Source organism: Pristiophorus japonicus, chromosome 3 (assembly GCF_044704955.1).
Source record: "Pristiophorus japonicus isolate sPriJap1 chromosome 3, sPriJap1.hap1, whole genome shotgun sequence".
Classification (NCBI taxonomy): domain Eukaryota; kingdom Metazoa; phylum Chordata; class Chondrichthyes; family Pristiophoridae; genus Pristiophorus; species Pristiophorus japonicus.
In genome coordinates, this window is record NC_091979.1 from 199,631,439 (window position 1) to 199,655,404 (window position 23,966).

The 23,966-nt window shown below is 44.2% G+C and overlaps 1 protein-coding gene across 4 annotated transcripts in view; it reads left to right on the forward strand.

Annotated features, from left to right (window-relative positions):
• LOC139260068 (partitioning defective 3 homolog B-like) overlaps positions 1-23,537 on the forward strand; it is a 1,396,127-nt gene extending 1,372,590 nt beyond the window's left edge. For all 4 annotated transcript variants that reach the window (XM_070876196.1, XM_070876197.1, XM_070876199.1 and 1 more), the window contains one exon: positions 18,877-23,537. In XM_070876196.1, the coding sequence (XP_070732297.1) occupies positions 18,877-19,273 (397 nt within the window). In that variant the 3' untranslated portion in view covers positions 19,274-23,537. The remainder of the gene's footprint in view (positions 1-18,876) is intronic.
• The last annotated feature ends 429 nt before the right edge of the window (positions 23,538-23,966 follow it).

Below are 23,966 nucleotides of genomic sequence, written 5' to 3' on the forward strand. Positions count from 1 at the left end.
GATCTCTGCACTATTCCAATTCTGACCTTGTGCGCATAACAAATCTTCATTGCCCCACCATTGGCGGCTATCTAGACCCTAAGCTCTGGAATTCTCTCCCTAAACCTCTCCGTCTCACCACCTCTCCTCCTTTAAGACGCTCCTTAAAACCTACCTCTTTGACTAAGCTTTTGGTCATCTCTAATATCACCTTACGTGGCTCGATATCAAATAGCACTCCTGCAAAGCGCCTTGGATATTTTACTGTTAATGGCACTATATAAATACAAGTTATTGTTGTATAAGAATGACTGTAGTTACCTCTGATTCCAGAGCTTTCTATCCTTTAATACACAAAACACTTGCCCCTTAAGCTGTCTACCCCTATAACATTCATAGTTACTTTCTCGTTTAACAATCTTTCATGGTCAGTAAGAAAGAAAGGTTAAACACTGGACAAATTCCATCTACGGCCATTGATGGAACTGAGGACTTTATTTTGGTCCTCTTTCTGTCTGGTGCTTTGAACCCTGATCCCCCAGAGGCGGAAGGGCAGTGGCTGAGAATAGTATCTTTGCCAGCTGCACTGTCCTGTCACATCCCTGAAGACCAGCCTGTCGTGATGGCAGTGAAATCCTAGCAACACAGCTCCTCAGCCATGTCTACAGTGATGCTCGGTGCCATAGTAACGAGAATGCAGCTCATCCTGTACATAAGGACTATTTCATCAATGCAGCATTCAGCCCAGATCCTCTCCCCAGAGTAGACCCAAAGCTTGAAAGGCCAGCAGCCAGTCTGTCTTTTCAAACCTGTGTGCCCGAGTGGAAGATAAGCCCAACGCATTAATAAATGTATATTCATTTCTCTAATGCAGACTGGCAATGTTACAAGCGTTATATATGCAGACTATAGATATACTCATTGTGTAGTCACTGTATAGTTGCATAAAATTGATACTTGTTAACTGATGTACTATCAATAAGGTTTACCCTGTGTATACACTATGCTGGCACCACTAGAGGGTGCAACTGGTGGAGACCGGGGTTTCCCTGCCCTTGTGGCAGAGGCTGTCCACCAGAGGGCACTGCGGTGGGAGACCTGAGGTCACCTGCATGGGTGTGCAGGGCCCAGTATAAAAGGCTGTGCCTCACTCTGGAATTACGAATAAAGGACCAAGGTCACTACTGTTTGAGTACAACACATTGCCTCGTGGAGTCATTCATAAGTGCACTATAGACATAATAACTGGCGACGAGAATACAGACTTTCACGTGATTATGGCTACCTTTGGCACACTAAAAGACTTCGCAGAGGGTGATGATTGGGATGCCTTCATGGGAAGGCTCGAGCAATATTTTGTGGCAAACGACCTGACAGGGGAGACGGACACATTGGCGGAGAAGTGCAAGGCTATACTGCTGACCAGTTGTGGGCCCGAGGTCTACTGCCTCGTCAGGAACTTGCTGGTACCCATGAAGGTCAAGGATAAGACATACGATGAGCGGACTGAACTAATTTGTGACCAATTAAAACCAAAACAGAGCATCCTCATGGCCAGGCACAGATTCTAGACTCACTGCCAGGAGATTGCAAAATATGCTGCCGACCTCAGGAGACTTGCGACACCATGTGATTTCGGCACGCACCTCAACGAAGCATTGCGAGACATCTTTGTTATGGGAATTGGCCACGAGGGCCTCCTTCACAAACTATTATCTGCCGACACCACAGTAAACCTGCAGAATGCCATCAGCATCAGTCAGGCGTTCATGACCTCGACCTGTAGCACCAAGCAAATTATTCATCCTGTGGACTCAAAACCAGCAAGTACTGTACACAGAATGGTGCCTTTCACAGGCAAGACTGTAGAACGTGGCTTTGCCCAGGGCAGAGAGCACAGACCCAGAACTCAGAATCCGCCGAGAGGTGCTAATCGAGTAGCACCATGCTGACGTTGCGGAGGAAACCATAGGGCTCACCAGTTTCAATTTGCTCAGTACCATGCAAAGCCTGTAACACAAAGGGCCACCTCCATTTTATGTGTAAAAGAAATATGACTCACCGTCTAGCAGAGGAGTCGATAGATGACTTTGAATCCAGCGGGGAGTATGATGATTTGACCAGAGAGACAGCTCAGCCCCAAGAAGAAGTGTATACCTGCACCACTGATTGTCCTCCAGTGAAGATGTAAGTTGAGATAAACGGCGTTCCAGTTTTCATGGAGGTAGACACGGGAGCAAGCCAGTCAGCGATGAGCCAGGATGCCTTTGAGAGGCTATGGAACGAAAAACGACCTGAGCTGGTTCCAGTATGGGAAAAGTTGCGCACCTACACCAAGGAGCTGATCCCAGTCCTTGGTAGTGCAGATGTAAGTGTAATCCATAATGGCGTGGTGCACAAGTTACCTCTGTGGATTGTTGCAGGTGATGATCCAACGCTACTCGGAAGAAGGTGGATGGGGAAGATCCAGTGGAAATGGGAAGACCTCTTCACTCCAGCAATCGATGCCCCCGTGCTCAGAGACAGAGCAAAACCTCACCTTCGCTTGGGCCAGGCACCAAAAACAGACCAACGCAGCACCTGAGGCACAGACTGTCCATCACGACTGCATGGCAATAATCCGACCGGAATGACTTAAAAGTACCTTCCTGGCTCCAGTGGCAGGACTCCTGGGGAGGAAGATTGAATTCACAGGCACTCTTCCAGCTTTTGTGGCAGAATCACGGGAGAGAAGGATCAAGACAGTCGACCTCGAGACAGAGGCAAGATGGCGTCCCTGCTGCAACGAGGTGCAACATGGCTGAAAAAAAAGATGGCTGCGGCCAAATCACGAGGTGCAACGCTGAGGGACCAACACGTGGTGTCTAACAAAGAATTTGATTGGGGTAAAGCCAACAGGGTTCTCTTAAAGGAGACCTGCAACCAACTGAACTTAAAGAGACATTGTATGCATGACAACCAATGTAACGAACCGATTAAAATTGTGAACAAAATGTTGTTGATAGATGCCGGTACTATTCCTAATGTAAAGAACAAAATATTGTTGCGAAATGTCGGGAATAGAGTGTCCCCAAAAGTAGCAAGCAAGCGAATTCGGAAGGGTAAAGGTACTGATCCTGATGCCCTGCCCCTGGTGTCCCCACAAGTTATAGACCAGCGACCTCAGGAGGGTGAAGGTACTGATCCTGATACCCTGCCCCAGGTCTATCCCACACTGCAGGCACCCGATGGCACTATTAACCACGGACCTGGAAACGAAAACGGTGCCAATACACGCAGTCGGCCGCCATTGCCCAGCACCCGGGTGGAGACGGCGCAGCCCCCAGACCCAGTCGCTACCTCAGCCATGTCTGGCAGCAAAAGGTCAGAACCAACGAGTTCCCCAAACGGGACCTGGAACAGCCAGGTTCCCAACACTGTTAGAGAGCAGACAGAAGATTCTGCAGCCCTCAAAGGAGGACAGGGAGGCCACACACATCTGTGGATCTGCCCACCACTAGGCAACGGCAAAGGCCCTGAGTCCCAGCTAGGTGTTCAGTTTTGGTCTCCTAATCTGAGGAAGGAGTTTCTTGCTATTGAGGGAGTGCAGCGAAGGTTCACCAGACTGATACCTGGGATGGCAGGACTGACATATGATCGACTGGGCCTGTATTCACTGGAGTTTAGAAGGATGAGAGGTAATCTCATAGAAACATATAAAATTCTGATGGGACTGGACAGGTTAGATGCAGGAAGAATGTTCCCGATGTTGGGGAAGTCCAAAACCAGGGGACACAGTCTAAGAATAAGGGGTAAACCATTTAGGACTGAGATGAGGAGAAACCTCTTCACTCAGAGTTGTTAACCTGTGGAATTCCCTGTTGCAGAGAGCTGTTGATGCCAGTTCATTGGATATAGTCAAGAGGGAGTTAGATATGGCCCTTACGGCTAAAGGGATCAAGGGGTATGGAGAGAAAGCAGGAAAGGGGAATTGAGGTGAATGATCAGCCATGATCTTATTGAATGGTGGTGCCGGCTCGAAGGGCCGACTGGCCTACTCCTGTACCTATTTTCTATGTTGCTATGTTTCTATCCCTTATCAAATCACTAAGATTGGCTCTCTTCCAGTTGGATATTTTCACCTTTGATTTTCCTTTGTCCCTTTCCATAGCTACTTTAAGCCAAATTATATTTTGATCTCTATTAACCAGATATTCTCCCACTGAAACACACTCCACTTGCTCTACTTCATTTCCCAGAACTAGATCCAGCACTGCTTCCTTCCTCCTTGGGCTACAAACACACTGATTAAGGAAGTTCTCCTGTACGCATTTTAGGAATTCTTCACTCTCCTTGACCTTTACTCTGCTTTTTCCCAGTCTATATTATGGTAATTAATGTCCCCTACAAACACTGCTCTATTATTTTTATATTTCTCTGAAATTTGCCTGCAGATTTGCTCCTCTCTCCTTCTCATGAGGGTCTATAGTAAACACCCAGCAATGTAATACAGGTACAGCGTCAAAAATCCGGAGTTCTGGAATCCATTCTGTTCCGGAATCTGGACACCGGGACGATCCATGGCGGGGTCGTACGGAATCCGGAAAATATTCCAGAATCCGGACACCCGTCTCGAGCCACCGCCGACTTCTCCCCCGCCTCGGGGCGCTGCTGACTTCTCCCCCGCTTCGGGCCGCCGCTGACTTCTCCCCCGCCTCGGGCCGCCGCTAACTTCTCCCCCACCTCGGGTCACCGCTGACTCCGCAGGCCCCAACGCCCGCCAGACTCTCCTGGCCCCGCCGCCTGGCAGACTCCACAGGGCCCGCCGAACCCCCCGCTCTTTACCTCGGCCCGCCAGACTCTCCAAGCCCCGCTGCCTGCCCTGCTCCTTACCTCACGACAGCCGCTCCTTACCCTGCCCCCCCTTCTTTCTCCTTACCTGGGCCCAGGCATTTCCGGACTCAGTACGTCAGAAAGATGTTCCAAAGTCCATAAATACATGAACCTGGGCTCAGGTGTTTCCGGATTCGGGACGTCAGAAAGACTTTCCGAAGTCCGGAAATACCCGGAATCCGGACCAGCCTCGGTCCCGAGGCTTCTGGATTTTCGACTCTGTACCTGTAGATCATTTTATGTTCCTTAACTCTAACCAAATAGATTCAGTCTTTGAACCTTCTAGTATATCAACTCTATGTACAACTGCAATATTATCCTTGATCAATACTGCCATCCCTCACCCCACCACCCGTTTGTCATTTTTTCTTTCCTATCCCTCCTGCTCCCATTGCTGCCAGGAATGTTTAGTTCCCACTCCTGCCCATGATTAAGCCAGGTCTCCATTACAGCCACTATATCATAAACCCATGAGACAACTTGCGCCTGTAACTCATCAACCTTATTTGTAACACGCCTCACATTAACACACATGCATTCTAACACCATGCTAGTTGGCTTTGCTAGTTCCTCTATCTAATTCTTGCTCTTTCCTCATGCTTCTTGGTTCTGTTCCCATTTGCCCCTCCTAGTTTTCTATGCAACTTGTCTCTCCACTCTGTTGCTATTCCTGGTGCTCATCCCCCTGGAAAATTAGCTTAAACTCTCCCCCACAACACCAGTTAACCTCCCCGTGAGGACATTGGCCCTGTTCAAGTGCAACCCATCCGACTTGTGTAGCTCCCTCCTGTCCCAGAATTGGTCCCAATGTCCCAGGAATCTGAAGCCTTCTGTCCTGCACCAATTCTCCAGCCACGCATTTATCTGCACTATCTTCCTGTTTCTGTACTCACTAGCACGTGGCACTGCTTAACAGCTTTGAGGTCCTGTTCTTTCATCTTTTTCCTAGCTCCTTAAACTCTGCCTGAAAGACCTCAACCCTTTTCCTACCTATGTCATTGGTTCCAATATGGACCATGACTTCTGGCTGTTCCCCTTCCTCCAACCACTTGGTGACATCCTTTACACCTGCACCAGGGAGGCAACACACCATTCAGGACTTGCATCTCCAGTTGCAGAAACATCTATCTATCCCCCTGACTATCAAATCCCCTATAACAACTGCATTTCTACACTTTCTTGTACAGCCGAGTCTCCCACAGTGCTGTGGATCTTCTACTGACTACATTCCGCCTATATGAATGCAAATGTAAGTTCTTTCTTTACCGTGCCATACTTATTAACTTTTTAATTCAGATTTATAATACGCTACCTTTAGTTAGGGTATCCACCCTCACATATTACGCACTCTACTGTAGTGGGGTATTGACTGTCGGATTTAGTTTTCTTACTATGTATGGACAGAATATTCCCTGCATATATTCTCTACCCTCCTAACAAAAACACTTCACCTCCATTCATTCTTCGACAATCGTTCTTACACAAATTTCCCAAGACATGGGATAAATGATATTCTGCCACATCATGGTGTTGTGCAAGTGAAGTTGCCCTGCTATGTAGAATTAGGGTTGCCAACCCTCCAGGAATGTCCTGGAGTCTCCAGGAATAGAAGATTCATCTCCAGGACACTGCTGCGAGCAAAACCGGGAGAAAAATCATAGGAGGGTTAAAAACAAAATGTTTTTTCTTTGAAAACTTTTGTTCCTTAGTTTAAAACTATTGGAGATGGCAGTCAATAATCATCCAGTAATTAAGAGACTAATTGGTGTGGGAAGGAGGTGCGACGTTTCGAGCAACCAATAGCAGGATAGTGAGGGCGGAGCGGTAGGTGGTCATGTGACAAAACCTCCAGGAATACGTCCAACCAGAGTTGGAAACCCGATGTAGAGTTGGTTAGGTGGCAGCATACTCTGTGTGCTGAAAAATAACAAGGTACAATTGGAACTCATCATATCCAGCAAGTTCATCTGCTCATGATTTTGAGTGGGTCTAGTTCTAGCAGCACTATTTTGGCTATTGTCAGATATGGAAAATTAGCAAAGGTTGCACTGGTGAGGGGAAGGGAATGGGGCAGGCAGGATTCAATCTAGTGTTGCCAACTCTAGTTGGACATATTCCTGAAATCTTCATCACTGATGTCCCTGCTCCAACCGCCCTGCCTCTGCACTCCTGCCATTGATTCTGTTTCTGAATGGATAGTTATTCTATATTCAGTTTCCACAATAGCCATGATCTTTAATAAATCATCTGCCACAGTAGATGAACACCAGTTGCCTCAATTCCGCTACTCTGAAGATCGAAGTAATTTAAACATTACAATTGAAACTGTTCAGTGCATGGTGAGAGCACCTCACACAAGCTCTGTTTTTCTCTGACCTATGGTTTCAGTCCAATAAACCCACTCCCACTCAATTAATCAACATCCTTGAGTATCTTTTTTTTCCTTTCAATGCATGAATGACTGCTTTTGATGAACCAGCAGCTTATTTTGTATGAATAAATTAACATATAATACCACCGTTGTAAATTTTGATAATTTGCAAAATGAGAATTTTTGATTGGGCTTTATGTTTTGATGACAAAGAACTTAAAACAATTTTAAACCCTCTGTCCCTTCCCTGCTTTAAGTCACTGCAATGTGTTGCACTTAACTTTTTAGCAGGGGGACTCTAATTGGCAGCTTTGGGATGGATTGCATCTGAAGGCCCAAAGCAGACGGTGTTAACCCTTCAAATACTAAATTTCACCTGCACATTTAAGAGTGTGCGTGATGCCAATGGAGAGCTCATTGGAATCATACATCCCAGAAGGATGCCTTTCGACCCATCGTAAGTTCTCTGAAAGAGCTATCCAATTAGTACCGCTCCCCCACTCTTTTCCATAGCCCTGAAAATGATTCCTTTTCAAGTATTTATCCAATTCCTTTCTGAAAGTGACTAATGAATCGGCTTCCAATACCCCTTCAGGCAGTGCATTCCAGATCACAACAACTCACTACATTAAAAAAAAATGTCTCCTCTCATTCTTTTGACAATTATTTTATATCTGTGTCCTCTAATTACTGACCTGCCTGCCAGTGGAAACAGTTTCTCCTTATTTACTCTATCACATCCCCTCAATTTTGAACCCCCCGCCCCCCCTATTAAATCTGCCCTTAACCTTCTCTGCTGTAAGGAGAACAGTTCCAGCTTCTCTAGTCTCTCCCCATAACTAAAGTCCCTATTGACGAATTGGCAATGCACCAAAGAGCAATTGAGCAGTTTTAAACTTGCAGTATAATGTCTGCATCAAGTTAAATTTCATTTTCTTTGCTGACAGACACCATGATCATGGTGAATACAACGTGGCTCAGATAAAGTGGAAAGGAATAGATTTCCTGATTCTGTTTTCTCAAGCTGAGTCTTATGTGCTTTATGGACATGAAAATGAAATCACAGTTCCTTAGAAGTGTGAAGTGATGCATTTTTGTAGGAAGATTGAGGAAAGGCAATATGAACTAAATGGTACAATTTTAAAGGGGGTGCAGGAATAGGGAGACCTGGGGGTTCACATACACAATATTTTAAGGTGGCACCAACAAAACAGCAACTTGCATTTATATAGCACCTTTAACATAGTGAAACGTCCCAAGGCGCTTCACAGGAGTATTGTGAGACAAAAAATTGACACTGAGCCACAAAAGGAAAAATTAGGGCAAGTGACCAAAAGCTTGGTCAAAGAGATAGGTTTTAAGGAGCATCTTGTTGGAGGAAGGAGAGGTAGAGAGGCAGAGAGATTTAGGCAGGGAATTCTAGAGCTTAGGGCCTAGGCAACAGAAAGCACAGCCACCAATGGTTGAGTGATTATAATCAGGGATGCTCAAGAGGGCAGAATTAGAGGAGCGCAAACATCTAGGGGGTTGTGGGGCTGGAGGAGGTTACAGAGATAGAGAGGGGTGAGGCCATGGAGGGATTTGAAAACAAGTATTAGAATTTTGAAATCGAGGCATTGCTTAACCGAAATAGATCAGCGAACACGAGGGTGATGGGTGATAGGCCAGCCCACACTGCGATATGTGTGCGCACTAGGTCCGTGCAGCAGAGCAGGTCTCCAGTCGTCTTGGTTAATCCTTGCTACTGGACCAAGACCTAGCTCTGTCAAGCCCGTGTGGTAACTGGTGTGCAACGGTCACTACACGTTAAAAACAAGACTTTAAAATGGGTGCTGAATTGTGCCTGCGTGCCATGCTTCAATTACCCCTCCCCACCCTGTAACTCCGCTTCACTGCATTTCATCTCAACTCCCCTTGTGCGTTGTCACAGGAGATTGACGAATAGAGTTATAATACTATTATGCGATTAAAATATAAAAAATCATACGTGTAATCCAGAGTTAGTATTACTGACAGAGATATTGCAAGTGGAGAGTGTTAAAATACGTGGTGGTAAGCAGGAGTTACCGGGAAGGGATGGTCCACAACATTGCTATGTGCAAGATCGCCAACAATTGGATTAAATTGCAGCGTTATCTGATTTTACAGCTATTTACTGCAGCTAAATGAATTGAAAGAATAATACTAATTCATCTTGGCTTATACTTTGAAAGGGCCTGACAAGCTCCTAACTTATAATGCACATGTCAGTAAAGCATCCTTGTGCTTTTATAATTCAGACACTGTTAACTCTGCGCATTCAAATTTAAAGTTCTAATGGCCTCACCCCTCCCTATATTTCTAACCTCCTCCAGCCCAACAACTCTCCGAGATTGTTACACTCCTCCAATTCTGGTCTTCTCTCCTCTCTTTCCTCCTTTTAAGATACTCCTTAAAATCTACCTCTTTGACCAACCTGTCCTAATATCATGTGGTTCGATGTCAATTTTTGTCTGATAATGCTTCTGTGAAGCCCCTTGGAACGATTTATAACATAAATGGTGCAATATAAATGCAAGTTGTTGTCTCCCCAGTTTTGCCCCAGCAGCCCAGATAGATGGGGTTCAGACTCCCACTCCAGAGCTTGAGCATAATAATCTAAGCTGACACTCCAGTGCAGGACTGAGGGTGTGCTGTCTTGTCATAAGTAAAGCCCTTCAGATAAGGTTTCTGAATAAACATTCTGTCTGCCCATTCTCCTGGTTCCAGTGGATATTGAAAAAGAGCAAAGAATCCTCCCGATGCCCTAGACAACATTACTTCTTCATCCAACACTACTAAAACAGGTGAAGTGGCCATTCATCTCATTGCTGTTTGCAGGATCTTGATGGGTACAAAATTACTGCCGCATTTTCTTGGACATCAGCAGTTACTGCTGTTCAGAGTTCATACAGTGAGTGTGAAGCACAGATGTAATCAAGCGCTATGTAAATGCTGTCCTTTCATTTAATTATTCTGCCACAATACTGTCGCAGAAAATCATGTCTAATCAGGGCAAATAATAGGAATTTTGTATGTGCTCTACTTGTAGCAACTGTAGATCATTACTCTAGACTGACACTTCAGTGCAGTACTGAGGAAGTCTGATGAGACATTAAACCGAGACCCCGTCTGCCCTCTCAGGTGGATGCAAAAGATCCCGCAATGCTATTTTGAAGAAAAGCAGGGGAGCTCTGGCCAATATTTATCTCTCAAGCAACATAAATATAAAATAGATCATCTGGTCATTATTGCTGTTTGTGGGACCTTACTGAGCGCAAATTGCCTTCCGCTGTTCCTACATTACAACAGTGACTACACTTCAAACAAAAGTACTTTATTGACTGTAAAGCGCTTCGGTGCATCCTGAGGTTGTGAAAGGCGCTATATAAATGCTAGTCTTTCTTTAATTCTTTAATGAGGATTTGGTGCCTTACTGTGAGCATCCTTCCAATGAAGAACTGCCCCTCAGTATCTGCACCAAAAGCTGCTCCTGAGATCATAATCAAACCATCATTACCACTCTTAACTGCTAAAGTGAAGTGTTGCAATCTTAAAATTGCCCTGGCTGCGATCAAGTCGCTTGTCTGGGATTGAACTTAGGACTAGCTTGGTCTGCACATCTCAGCTCCTCACTGGGTAAAGCCCAATGAGTCATTGTGCAAGTTTCTTCAGAAGAGAAATGGTGGGACCACTGTGTTCACTATTTACATAAACAATTTGGACTCTGGAATCAGAAGTGTAAGGAGGTGCATCTTGGAAGCAAGATTAAGGAGGCCACATACTCTGTGGAAAATAAGAGTCTAAATGGGGCAGAGGAGCAAAGGAAGCTAGGGGTAGAGATACATAAATCACGAAAAGTAACAATGCAGGTTAGTAAGGCCATGAAAATTGCAAACAAAGCACTGGTGTTAAACGTATATACTCCTGGTTTGACCACACAATATTGTTCTGATCTTCATATTATAAAAAGGATATGGAGCCACTGGCGAACATGCAAAAATGATTTACAAGGATGATCGCAGAACTGAGAGGGTGTACCATTGAAACATAGAAAATAGGTTCAGGAGCAGGCCATTTGGCCCTTCGAGCCTGCATCACCATTCAATATAATCATGGCTGATCATTCAACCTCAGTACCCCACCCCGGCCTTCTCTCCATAGCCCCTGATCCCTTTAGCCGTAAGGGCCACATCTAACTCCCTTTTTGAATATGTCCAACGAACTGGACTCAACAACTTTCTGTGGCAGAGAATTCCACAGGTTCACAACTCTATGGGTGAAAAAGTTTCACCTCATCTCGGTCCTATATGACTTACACCTTATCCTTAGACTGTGTCCCCTGGTTCTGGACTTCCCCAACATCGGGAACATTCTTCCTGCATCTAACCTGTCCAGTCTCGTCAATATCTTATATGTTTCTATGAGATCCCCTCTCATTCTTCTAAATTCCAGTGAGTATGAGCCTAGCCGATCCAGTCTTTCCTCATAAGTCAGTCCTGCCATCCCGGGAATCAGTCTGGTGAACCTTCACTGCACTCCCTCAATAGCAAGCACGTCCTTCCTCAGATTAGGAGACAAAAACTGCACACAATACTCAAGGTGTGGTCTCACCAAGGCTTGTACAACTGCAGTAAGACCTCCCTGCTCCTATACTCAAATTCCCTCGCTATGAAGGCCAGCATGCCATTTGCTTTATTTACTTCCTTCTATACCTGCATGCCTACCTTCAATAACTGATGACACCCAGTTCTCGTTGCACCTCCCCTTTTACTCATCTGTCACCATTCAGATTATAATCTGCCTTTCTGTTTTTGCCACCAAAGTGGATAACCTCACATTTATCCACATTATACTGCATCTGCCATGCATTTGCCCATTCACCGAACCTGTCCAAGTCCCCCTGCAGCCTCTTAGCATCCTCCTCGCAGCTCGCACTGCCACCCAGCTTAGTGTCATCTGCAAACTTGAAGATATTACATTCAATTCCTTTGTCTAAATCATTCATGTATATTGTAAATAGCTGGGGTCCCTGAACCCTGCAGCACCCCACTAGTAACTGCCAGCCATTCTGAAAAGGACCTATTTATCCCGACTCTCTGCTTCCTGTCTGCCAACCAGTTCTCTATCCACAATACATTACCCCCAATACCATGTGCCTTAATTTTGCACACTAATCTCTTGTGTGGGAACTTGTCAAAAGCCTTTTGAAAGTCCAAATACACAACATCTACTGGTTCTCCCTTATCCACTCTACTCAAAAAATTCTAGAAGATTTGTCAAGCATGATTTCCCTTTCATAAATCCATGCTGACTTGGACCGATCCTGTCACTGCTTTCCAAATGCGCTGCTATTACATCATTAATAATTGACTCCAGCATTTTCCCCACCACTGATGTCAGGCTAACCGGTCTATAATTCCCTATTTTCTCTCTCCCTCCTTTTTTTTTAAAGTGGTGTTACATTAGCTACCCTCCAATCCAGAGGAACTGATCCAGAGTTTATGGAATGTTGGAAAATGACACCAATGCATCTATTATTTCTAGGGCCACTTCCTTAAGTACTCTGGGATGCAGACTATCAGGCCCTGGGGATTTGTCGGCCTTCAGTCCCTTCAATTTCCCTAACACCATTTCCTGACTAATAAGGATTTCCTTCAGTTCCTCCTTCTTGCTAGACCCTCGGTCCCCTAATATTTTCGGGAGGTTATTCATGTCTTCCTTAGTGAAGACAGAACCAAAGTATTTGTTCAATTGGTCTGCCATTTCTTTGTTCCCCATTATGAATTCACCTGATTCTGACTGCAAGGGACCTACATTAGTCTTCACTCATCTTTTTCTCTTCACATATCTATAGAAGCTTTTGCAGTCAGTTTTTATGTTCCCGGCAAGCTTCTTCTCATACTCTGTTTTCCCCCTCCTAATTAAACCCTTAGTCCTCCTCTGCTGATTTCTAAATTTCTCCCAGTCCTCAGGTTTGCTGCTTTTTCTGGCCAATTTATAGCCTCTTCCTTGGTTTTAACACTTTCCCTAATTTCCCTTGTTAGCCACGGTTGAGCCACAGTCCCTTTTTTATTTTTACGCCACACAGAAAAGGCTACCAATCAGAAAAGGCTGAACAAACTGGGCTCTTTTCTCTAGAAAAGAGAATACTGAGGGTGACTTTTAAGGTTATGAAAGAATTTGATCAGATAGATGTTGGAAAGATATTTGTACTTGTTGAGGAGACCAAAACTAGGGGCCATAAATATAAGGTAGTCACTAATAAATTCAATAAGGAATTCAGAAGAAACTTCTTTACCCAGAGAATAATTAGAATGTGGAACTCGTTACCACATGGAGTAGTTGAGGTGAATAGCATAGATGCATTTAAGGGGCAGCTAGATAAACACATGAGGGCGAAAGGAATAGAAGGATATGCAGATAGGGTGGGATGGGAGAAGGCTCATGTGGAGCGTAAAGACTAGCATAGACCAGCTGGGTAGAATGGCCTGTTTCTTTGCTGTAAATTCTGTGTAAGTCTATGTAAGAGGTAGCGGGTCATAGCAAGGGAACATGCAGGTGTGTTGTAAGTCATGTGGGTGAGGCCCCAGCTGTTCATACAGTGAGAACCATTTCCTGGCTGGACTACAGGTAAAACAGCTCACCAGAAGTTTGAACTGGAAGAGAGGAAAGTTCAGCACCTCTCTAAACGGAGCACTTCAATAACAAATGGAGCTGCAATCGTATATTCAAAAACCTAAATGTTAAAAATTATGTTTTTTAATCCTTCGGCAAAATGATAGATCAGTTGTTGGTCTTACTCTGCAAAGGATCACATCTGCTTCAGGAAGTATAACTGAAGGAATTGAGAAAATAACATCCTTCCGAGACATTACAATAATAGATTGCCATACCACGCATAGTGTAAGGGAAAGGAAAGTGAGCCAGTGATTGCTGCAGTCACAGAAACCTTCATCTTCAGCAGCTTATATAGCAATATAGATAGATTGGAGATGTATCTATATAATTTATCTATCTATCTCCATTTCTATCTGAAGTTGATGAAAGTTTTTGTGACTGCTGCAGTCATTGGCTCACTTTTCTTTTTGCTGTACAATATCCTGGAATGATGTATGAGAGTGTATGTCTATATGTCTTGTGCAGTATGCACTTCCTATGTGTGGCACCCTTGCTTCCTGTCACACGTTCCCTGTCAAACGTTGTCGTAAAATAGGGTACTCTCAACTCGTTAAAAGCAATGGCAGGGCATACCTGCTGCGATAATATTGCCATTATAAAATGTAATGCTTCCTATTACCTCACCTCACACCCAGCTTTAGAAACCTCTCTCGCTTAATGTGTTAATTGTTCCACCCCTGAAGTTCTTTACTTCAGTGATATACTAAGCAGACAATTACCATTAACTGGAGGGCAGGGGCCGGGGGGCGGGGGGTGGAAGTCCCAAATTGATCTTGTACTTGAAGTAAGCATCTAACAGTTTCTAAATGATACTTTTTCTATCATTTAATGACTTCAAACAGAAGGAAGAGTGAATTAGAGAAATGCACAGAATGGCGCAACATTTCTTCAACTCACAGTATTCCGTCCCAAATAATCCCTAATTTTTTGTTTCATTTAATAGTTGTTTTACTATTAAATGAAACAAAAAATGAAAATTTGTTCTAGTTGTCGAAGCCCCCGTCCTGCAGAACTCCTCGGTGTCTGCTTGGAAATTGAAAAGACTGCAACCAAATCAGCTGTTTAAAATGCTTTTTTAAAAATACGTTCTTTGTTGAAATTTTTCGACAATCAGAAAGGAATGTTAAACATTGTTGAAATACCAACCTAGGTCACTTATCTGATTGTGTACATACAGCTGTAAAGGGAAAGGAGAATGTGTGTGGGGAGGGAGTTATAGGAACATACAAAATAGTCGCAGCTGGTCCATTACACCTGCCCCATACACTGCTGGACGCAGCATCATGACTGAGCACCTCTCGACACCCGCCACCCTACCACCTAGCCGTGTAATCTCCTGGGAGAGGCAAAAAAACAGAGCCAATAAGGGAAGGAACACTCTGGAAAATTTCTCTCCATCCCCCTCAGACAATCGAAATAGTCCAGGAGATCACATGCACCGTCTGTTAGAAGTAAATTTTATTCAAAATACTCTTTAGAAAATAATACTACATTATTACCTAATATTTTTGGGTGGAGGGGTGGTGGGGTTAGTGGTAATACCCCAAATTTGCCACTGGTATGGACTCCCTGAGTCTGCAGCCAAGGTTTCCACTGCCAATCACTATCCAGTGAACGATAAGTCTGCGTACGTTTCGATAGCGGGCATGGACAGGATCGGGCTCAACTGTGGGTTGCTGTCTGAACACGCACCTAGAGAATGACATTCAGGCGAGATTCTAAAGAACCCTTTATGTTGAATCCTGCATGTCTGCCACTGCTTTCGGGAGTGGGAGAGTGAGGAATTGCACAGGACACTGAGTCTGGAATCAAAACTGGTGAAGGGGGAATTGAGGTTTTAGAGAGCTGTATGAGACTTTGAGTCAGGTGTTCAGGACCAGAACAACAACAACCTGCATTTATATAGTGTCTTTAAAATAGTAACACGTCCCAAGGTGCTTCACAGGAGCGATTATCAAACAACATTTAACACCGAGCCACATAGAGATATTAGGACAGGAATTCCAGAGCTTAGGACATAGGCAGCTGAAGGTACGGCCACCAAATTTGGAGCAAAGAAAATTGTGGATGTGCAAGAGGTCAGATTTGGAGATGTGTGGAGATCTCAGAGGTTTGTAGAGCGGGGGGGAGTTTATTGAGATAGGGAGGGGCAAGGCCATGGAGAGGTTTGCAAACAATGATGAGAATTTTAAAAGCGAGATGTTGCTGGACCAGGAGGCAATGTAAGTCAATAAGCACAGGGGTGATGGGTGAATGGGACTTGGTGCGAGTTAGGATATGGGCAGCAGAGTTTTGGATGACCTCAAGTTTGCGGAGGTGCAAGGTGGAAGACCAGCCAGGAGAACATTGGAATAGTCAAGTTTAGAGGTAACAAAGACATGGATGAGGATATGGAAATTAAATTGGGCATTTATCACTTGCTCTTCCTCCCTTCTGAATACCATGAAATAATTATGCATTAGTTGTTTTGCCAAATGCAGTCGCGATAAAAGTAGGGTGCAGTGAGGAAAGGATAGTCACTTAATATAAATGATGTGTGTTAATGAAAATAAATTCACATAGACTCTAGTAAAGTAAGAGAGACAACTTTATTGCTAACAGAGCTCTGGGAGAAGAGTTGAGATCCCGCGATCTGCGAACACCTTCTCCCCGAGTGCCTTGTGCCACGGGGTTATAAGCAGTTTACAGGGGGTGGAATACAATCATTTAAATTAATTTATATACAACCAATCAATCCATATGGCAACGCAAATCATTTACATACAACTTTTTAGTCCTAGTGAAACCTGATAGCATGGCTCGAGTTTGGGGGCCCTTACTCTGTATCATCTTTTGTGGTTAGTTATTCTGTTGCAAAGCTTTCGATGAAACAGTGGCCTGCACCTGGCCAGGAGTCACTTGTTGCTGCAGAGTTCATATCAGGGACAGCAGATAGGCTTCTTGGTACAAAGTTAATTTAGTGGTGGCTTACCCCATCCTGCTTTGCTATGTCCGAAAATCCACTCCAACATGTGCATAAAATCAATCCCAGTCACTCACAGCAGTGTGGAAGAATCATAGAATTTTACAGCATGGAAGGAGGCCATTTCAGCCCATCGTGTCCGTGCCAGCCAACAAGCGGCTATCCAGCCTAATCACACTTTCCAGCTCTAGGCCTGTAGCACTGCAGGCTACAGCACTTCAGGTGCACATCCAAGCATCCTTTAAATGTGGTGAGGGTTTCTGCCTCTACCACCCTTTCAGGCAGTGAGTTCCAGACCCCCACAACTCTCTGCATGAAGAAATTTCCCCTCAAATCCCCTCCAAACCTTCTACCAATTACTTTAATGTTATGCTCCTTGGTTGCTGATCCTTCTGCTAAGGGAAATAGGCCCTTTCTATCCACTATATCTAGGCCCCTCATAATTTTATATACCTCAATGAGGTCTCCCCTCAGCCTCCTCTGTTCCAAAGAAAATAAACCCAGCCTATCCAATCTGTCCTCATAGCTAAGATTCTCCACTCTCGGCAACATCCTCGTAAATCTCCTCTGTACACTCTCCAGTGCAATCACATCCTTCCTGTAATGTGGTGACCAGAACTGCACACAGTACTCTAGCTGTGGCCTAACTAGTGTTTTATACAGTTCAAGCATAAGCCCCCTGGTCTTATATTTTATGCCTCGGCTAATAAAGGCAAGCATTCCGGAAGCCTTCTTAATCACCTTATCTACCTGGCCTGCTACCTTCAGGTATTTGTGGATATTCACTCCAAGGTCCCTTTGTTCCTCTAAACTTCTCAGTGTCCTACCATTTAATGTGTATTCCCTATCTTGTTAGCACTCCCCAAATGCATTACCTCACACTTCTCCAGATTGAATTCCATTTGCCACTGTTCTGCACACCTGACCAGTTGATTGATAACTTCCTGCAGTCTACAGCTTTCTTCCTCATTATCAACAACACAGCTGATTTTAGTATCATTTGCAAACTTCTTAATCATACCCCCTATATTCAAGTCTAGATCATTAATTTATACTGCAAAAAACAAGCCCTGTGGAACCCAATTGGAAATAGCCTTCCAGTCACAAAAACACCCATCAACCATTACCCTCTGCTTCCTGCCTTTGAACCAATTTTGGATCCAATTTGCCACCTTGCTCTGGATCCCATGGGCTTTTACTTTCGTGACCAGTCTGCCATGTGGAACCTTATCAAAAGCCATGCTGAAATCCATATACACTACATCAAATGCACTACCCTCATCGACCTTCTTTGTTGCTTCCTCAAAAAATGCAATCAAGTTAGTCAGACACAACCTTCCCTTAACAAATCTGTGCTGACTGTCCTTGATTAATCCGTGTCTTTCTAAACAAAGATTTATCCTGTCCTTCAGAATTTTTTCCAATAATTTTCCCACCACCGAGGTTAGGCTGATGGGCCTGTAATTACTCGGTCTATCCCTTTCTCCTTTCTTAAACAAAGATACCACATTAGCAGTCCTCCAGTCCTCTGGCACCACACCTGAAGCCAGAGAGGATTAGAAAATGATGGTCAGAGCCTCTGCTATTTCCTCTTTTGTTTCGTTTAACAGCCTGGAATACATTTCATCCAGGCCTGGGGACTTATGCACTTTTAAAGCTGCTAAACCCCTTAATACCTCCTCTCTCACTATGTTTATTTCATCTAATATTTCACACTCCTTCTCCCTCATTGCAATGTCTGCATCACCCCTCTCTTTTGTGAAAACAGACACAAAGTATTCATTCAGAACCATATCCACATCTCCCACCTCCACTCGCAGATTACCCTCATGGTCTCTATTAGATTCTTTAGTTATTCTCTTGTTCTTAAGTTATTTATAAAACAAGCGTCTCCAAGCATGATTGATGGAGGAATTACCCAATCATCTCCATTCTGGCCAGGCCTTGTGCTGCCACTATATGCAACTGAAATTTGCTTTTTATTTTGCTCTAGGCATGTTTCTGGAGAGCCGGACGAATATCAGTTTCGAGCCTCCTATGGTGATCGAGAACCGCCCCGGTACCTGGGAGCCCAGCATCACGCTGCGGGATACCCGCATCATGGGAATTATCCCCGGAACGCTGCCGACAGCCGCCTGGACCCAAGGATCCCAGACTACCTGAGCAGCGCCAGGCTGCGGGAGGGTGCGTACAATCCACCAGCCCAGTACAAGGGACCCCACAGGCACGATGTGCCGCCATCCCCGATGCAGACTTTTAAAATGCCTCGCCACCATGACCAGAGCAAAATGGCGTATCGGGAGAATAGCCCAGACCGATACAGGTACCCCTACCAGGATAGCCAGCACCAAGACCCCAGGCAAAAGAATGGCATGACGGCAGCTGTCTAGCCAGAATCCAGTGAGAAGGTGCAAAGACGTGTTATCGCACAAAGGCAAAGCGTCAACAGACATGGTCTTCCACTGCTGGTCTCCACCTCTGTCAAGCAGGAGAAATAAATTGCTTTATTCTGCATCTGAATTCAACTAAGTTCATCGAATATGTTTTATGAATGAAAGGCCTACCCCACCCCCCCCCCGCCCCCCGACCTTCACCCCCTGCCCCAGTCAGATAAGAATGCTCTTCTTGCCTCCCTTGATGAATAGTTATGTGTCGCTAATCAAATATGAAAATAAATCATTGAACTGCCTTCACCGTGATCAGGTTTACAGATATCGCTTGAGAGAGAAGCTGGCTGAGATCCATCCTACAATGGACGCACACTTTCCTCAGTAAGGAACTACAGATCCTTTCCCGATAAGCCTGCAGAAAAGATAACACAATTGTTAATCCTGTTTGTGAATGTCATCACGCAGCCAAGACAGTGAGGCTGCAAGGGAATCGAGCCCCTGTCTAAAATTAAAAGCAGCACGCCTTAGAAATTTATGAATGAAATAGTCTGCGGCAGAAATTTAATTGTGAGCTTCACATGAGCTTATAAACCAGCAAAGGTACATTATCTGAACTCCTGATTCAATCGTCACCATTCCCAGGTATTCTCCGTGTATTTGCTTACATTATATTGTGATGTCCCACCATTCATAAATGTGGGCTAGCTTTGAACTATTTTGAGAAGGAATGTACATGACAGTGATGGTCTGAGTGCCAAGTCAAGACTGAAATGACCTACAGAGTCTAAGAAGAGTTTTTCTAAAACCAGCATGGTACAAACACTAGCATTATGATGCGAACCTTACCTGTTTAATTATGCTTTTTAAAGTATTAACCAACACAAATGATGAATGCAGCAAGAGATTTTGATCAGCTTATATTATGCGATGATTGGGAAATGTTTATTGTTGATCCACCTGTATTATAGCACGCACCATTATGTTATAATCTCACAAGAAAGCAGTTTCCATTATTGGCAACATTACGAGTTTAAAAGTCCTTCTTACATCTCTTACACATGACATAATTCCCCATCCTATTCAGCTCCAGCTGTTCAATTTATTATCTCTCCACGCCAGCAATAATTTCCCTTTTAGCACATTGAATACTCCTCCAATATCTGGTTATTAGCAAGGCATAATTTGAGATTTCACAGCAAAAACTAGTCTCAAAGCCTGCTCTCCATTCGCTAAGAGATGTAATTTAGTGTGTCCAAAGAACTATCGGCCTCCTGTCACCATGTAATGATGTCACACAGCTAACTTAAAATATATAGGAAGACTATAAATGTCAGTTTAAGAGGGCTTTTGTAATTAAATTTAATTAAAAATGTTTTCATCAGTAATTAAATAGAAAATATGTTTTCCCTGTCTCAATAAACATTCCGCATTCGAGAGAGAGAGAAAGAGCAAGAATGAACTCCCAGATCTTCATGTAATTTTAGTTGGTATCAAGTAGGGCAACATTAAGATCTGATGGCAAAAGGTCTCTAATTGCTATCTTCTATCAATGCTAATGGCTCAAGTGAGTTTATGCGGTGTGACTGAGTCTTACAAACGTGGAAGGTCCCACATCCGATCGTAAGTATGTGCTAAGTTAGCTGATCTTGGCCAGGGTGGCGATAGGTCGCCTCTGGATATGGGAGTGGGAAAAAATCAGCCAGGCTTCCTGCTACTGATAAGTTATCCAGCTACTCTCACTTCCCTTCTCACTCTCTCATTCCAGTGCTATGTTTGGAGTGTGTAGAACAGGTTTGGCTAATGTCCCCTTAACACCCCAACCCACCCCATGGGGCAAGAGTCCTCTGTCACTCACTGTTGGCCACTCAGGTAAGGTGACGGGTGCCTGTGGAAATTTACCAAGAGGAAGGGGTGGCGGCAAGAAAATTGGCAGAAAAGGGGCAGGGGAGAAATGTTCTCTTACCCACCTCCTCCCCTCCCCTCTCTTCCCCTCCAGTCGATGATTGCTCTCAGTAAATTGCAAAATATCCACTTGAGAATCTATTCCCTCTGGCACATTGCGTAACAATTTGATTGGCTTATGAATGGTGCACCAATGGAACAAATTACATTCATGAGAAGCTTTCAGTGTGTGATTGGATATCTTTTTATGATGACCCACACAGCCCCGATTAACCATGAGTCCATTGCTTGTGGTTTCAGTATTCCAGAATCTCATTGATGTGGTTTTCCGCAGTGAAATCTCTGCTCCAAGAGAGAGCTTTCGAGAAAAATAGATGGCTGTAATCAAGTTGTGGCTGCTTTGAATGGATTTTGCATAAGCACAAAAGCTGGCAACATCATCAGAAAGGAGTCGGGCATTCAGCCCCTCAAGCTTGTTTCAACATATCTGCACCCATGATGACCATGTACTTTATCCAATAGGGGAAACTCCTCTTAAGAGGCAATTCTTATTAACAAGACAGCCCCTAGGGACATTGGAACAGAAGGAGACCATTCAGCACCTCGACCCTGTTCCGCTATTCAATTAGATCATGGTTGATTTGTATCTCAATTTAATTTACCTGCCTTGGTTCTATATCCCTCAATACCCTTACCTGACAAAAATCTATCAATCTCAGTTTTGACATTTTCAATTGACCCCCCCAGCCTCAACAGCTTTTTTAAGAGTTCCAGATTTCCACTGCCCTTTGTGTGAAGCAGTGCTTCCTAACATCACCCCTGAATGGCCTCGCTCTAATTTTAAGGTTATGCCCCCGTGTTCTGGCCTCCCCCACCAGAGGAAATAATTCTCTCCGTCTATCCTATCAGATCCTTTAATCATCTTAAACACTTCAATTAGATCAACCTTTAATCTTCCATATGCGAGAAAATGCAAGCATAGACTCGGCAACACCCGGTACTATAACTGCATAGAACAGACAACATGAAAATGGGCATTTATTCACCACAAGAGCAGTAGTCTCAATTGTGCCTACCCTGTTTGCATATCCCTTTAGCCCCTCTTTCCTACAACTGTCTAGTTTAATTTTAAATGTTGATATGTGACTCCACTTCAATCACCAACTGCAGTAAAACAAAATCCGTGTGGAGATGCCAGTGATTGAACCTCATATACGTGAAGCACGTACTTTACCACTGAGCCCCATTCCCTCTTGTTGAGGCTGGGGGAAATGATCTAAAAGACGAGACTATCGGGTGAGCCCTGTCAGCTAGCTGCAGTTCCCAGATACAAGCGGGGACTAGTGCAGCCACTTGCTACTCCTTTACTGGGCCACTGTCTTGTATTTTGGAAGCTGTGCAGCTTTTGAAAGTTTGGCAGGGGCTCAGACAATCAGTTGCCTGTGAGATGAGGTGGTGATGGATGGGGGGGAGGGGCGGCAGACTTATCCTCTGTTGAACGTTTTGAGAGTGCAGCGCTCGAGAGTTGAAACGCTGCAGTTGAAGTAGAGAATAATAGATAATCAGGAGCAAATAACAGACTGCAATCCTCATCAAGGGGTTGAAATATCTTCTGCGTAGAAGAATGGGCTATCTGAGCGTGATTACCGGGTTGTAATCTAATCAAAGTATTCAGAAGTTTCTGACGAAGGGTTCTGCCCAGAACGTCAACCTAACTTTTCTTTCTGCAGGTGTTCACTGAATTTCTGTTTCCATTCATATGGTGCCTGGAAACTAACCGAGGTGTTGTTATTTTTAAGGTAAAGAATAATGGATAACCCAGAGCGATTACAAATCTAAAATTGTTTCAGTTGATGGTTAAAACATTGTAGTTATAAATTCGGTAGAGCGAATAGGCCGGCCGTTAAATGCTATGACCGATATTCAGCTCTAGTGACATCAATGGACTGAATATTAAGCGGGGCGGATAACTGACGTTAAATACATCCGTTTCGCTCCACCGTCCATAACAAATTTCTACCCCTGCGTATTACCTGAGACCCCTCTCAGTGTAATTGTTGTTGATCACTTGTAAATCACTTCTGAATATCCATCATTTGTTGGCATTTCGTCGACGGGTTAGAAACACTACTGCACTATGATAAGGAAGGCTGAGCACCTATTAAAGGCTGTCTGGATACTGAAATTCTGTACTAGTCCTTGCAGGTAACAGTTAAAATGTTAACGATAACTTTGAGAGCTACTGAACAGAACCTAAAATGTAATGGAATTACGGATTTTTGGGGGGCTAGAATTGATTTTGAGAATCCTTCTTCCAGCTCTGTGTGCTTCTGTTTTCTCTCTCATAAACATTTATTATTAATTAACAGACTGGATTATTTTTTTCCACGCACACAAACGCGCGCACGCTTGCGTTCTATAAAATAAATTACTCTGCCATGGATCAAGTGTTGGTTTATGCTGCATTAGGTACTATGTGGTTAATCTCTTTGTGACCATGGACATGTCAGGAGGTGGCATCTTTAAGTAGCAGCGTTCCTTAATTGGGCTTGTCCAAAGGTAGGATCACCAACATTGCATCTCTACCACCAACAGTCTGTCAATTAAAAATATAATTCCTTTAAAAGTTTTCTTCCATTAATGTCAAGCAGAGTCGCACTCCTGCCAGCCCAGCAGGAATGCCATTTAACTGCCGACAGCTGAGCAGACTGTAAGTAATGCAATCCCTCCAATCACATCTCTACTGTCTGACCCTGTGTCCCACGAGGTGTGTTGACACAATGACACAAAT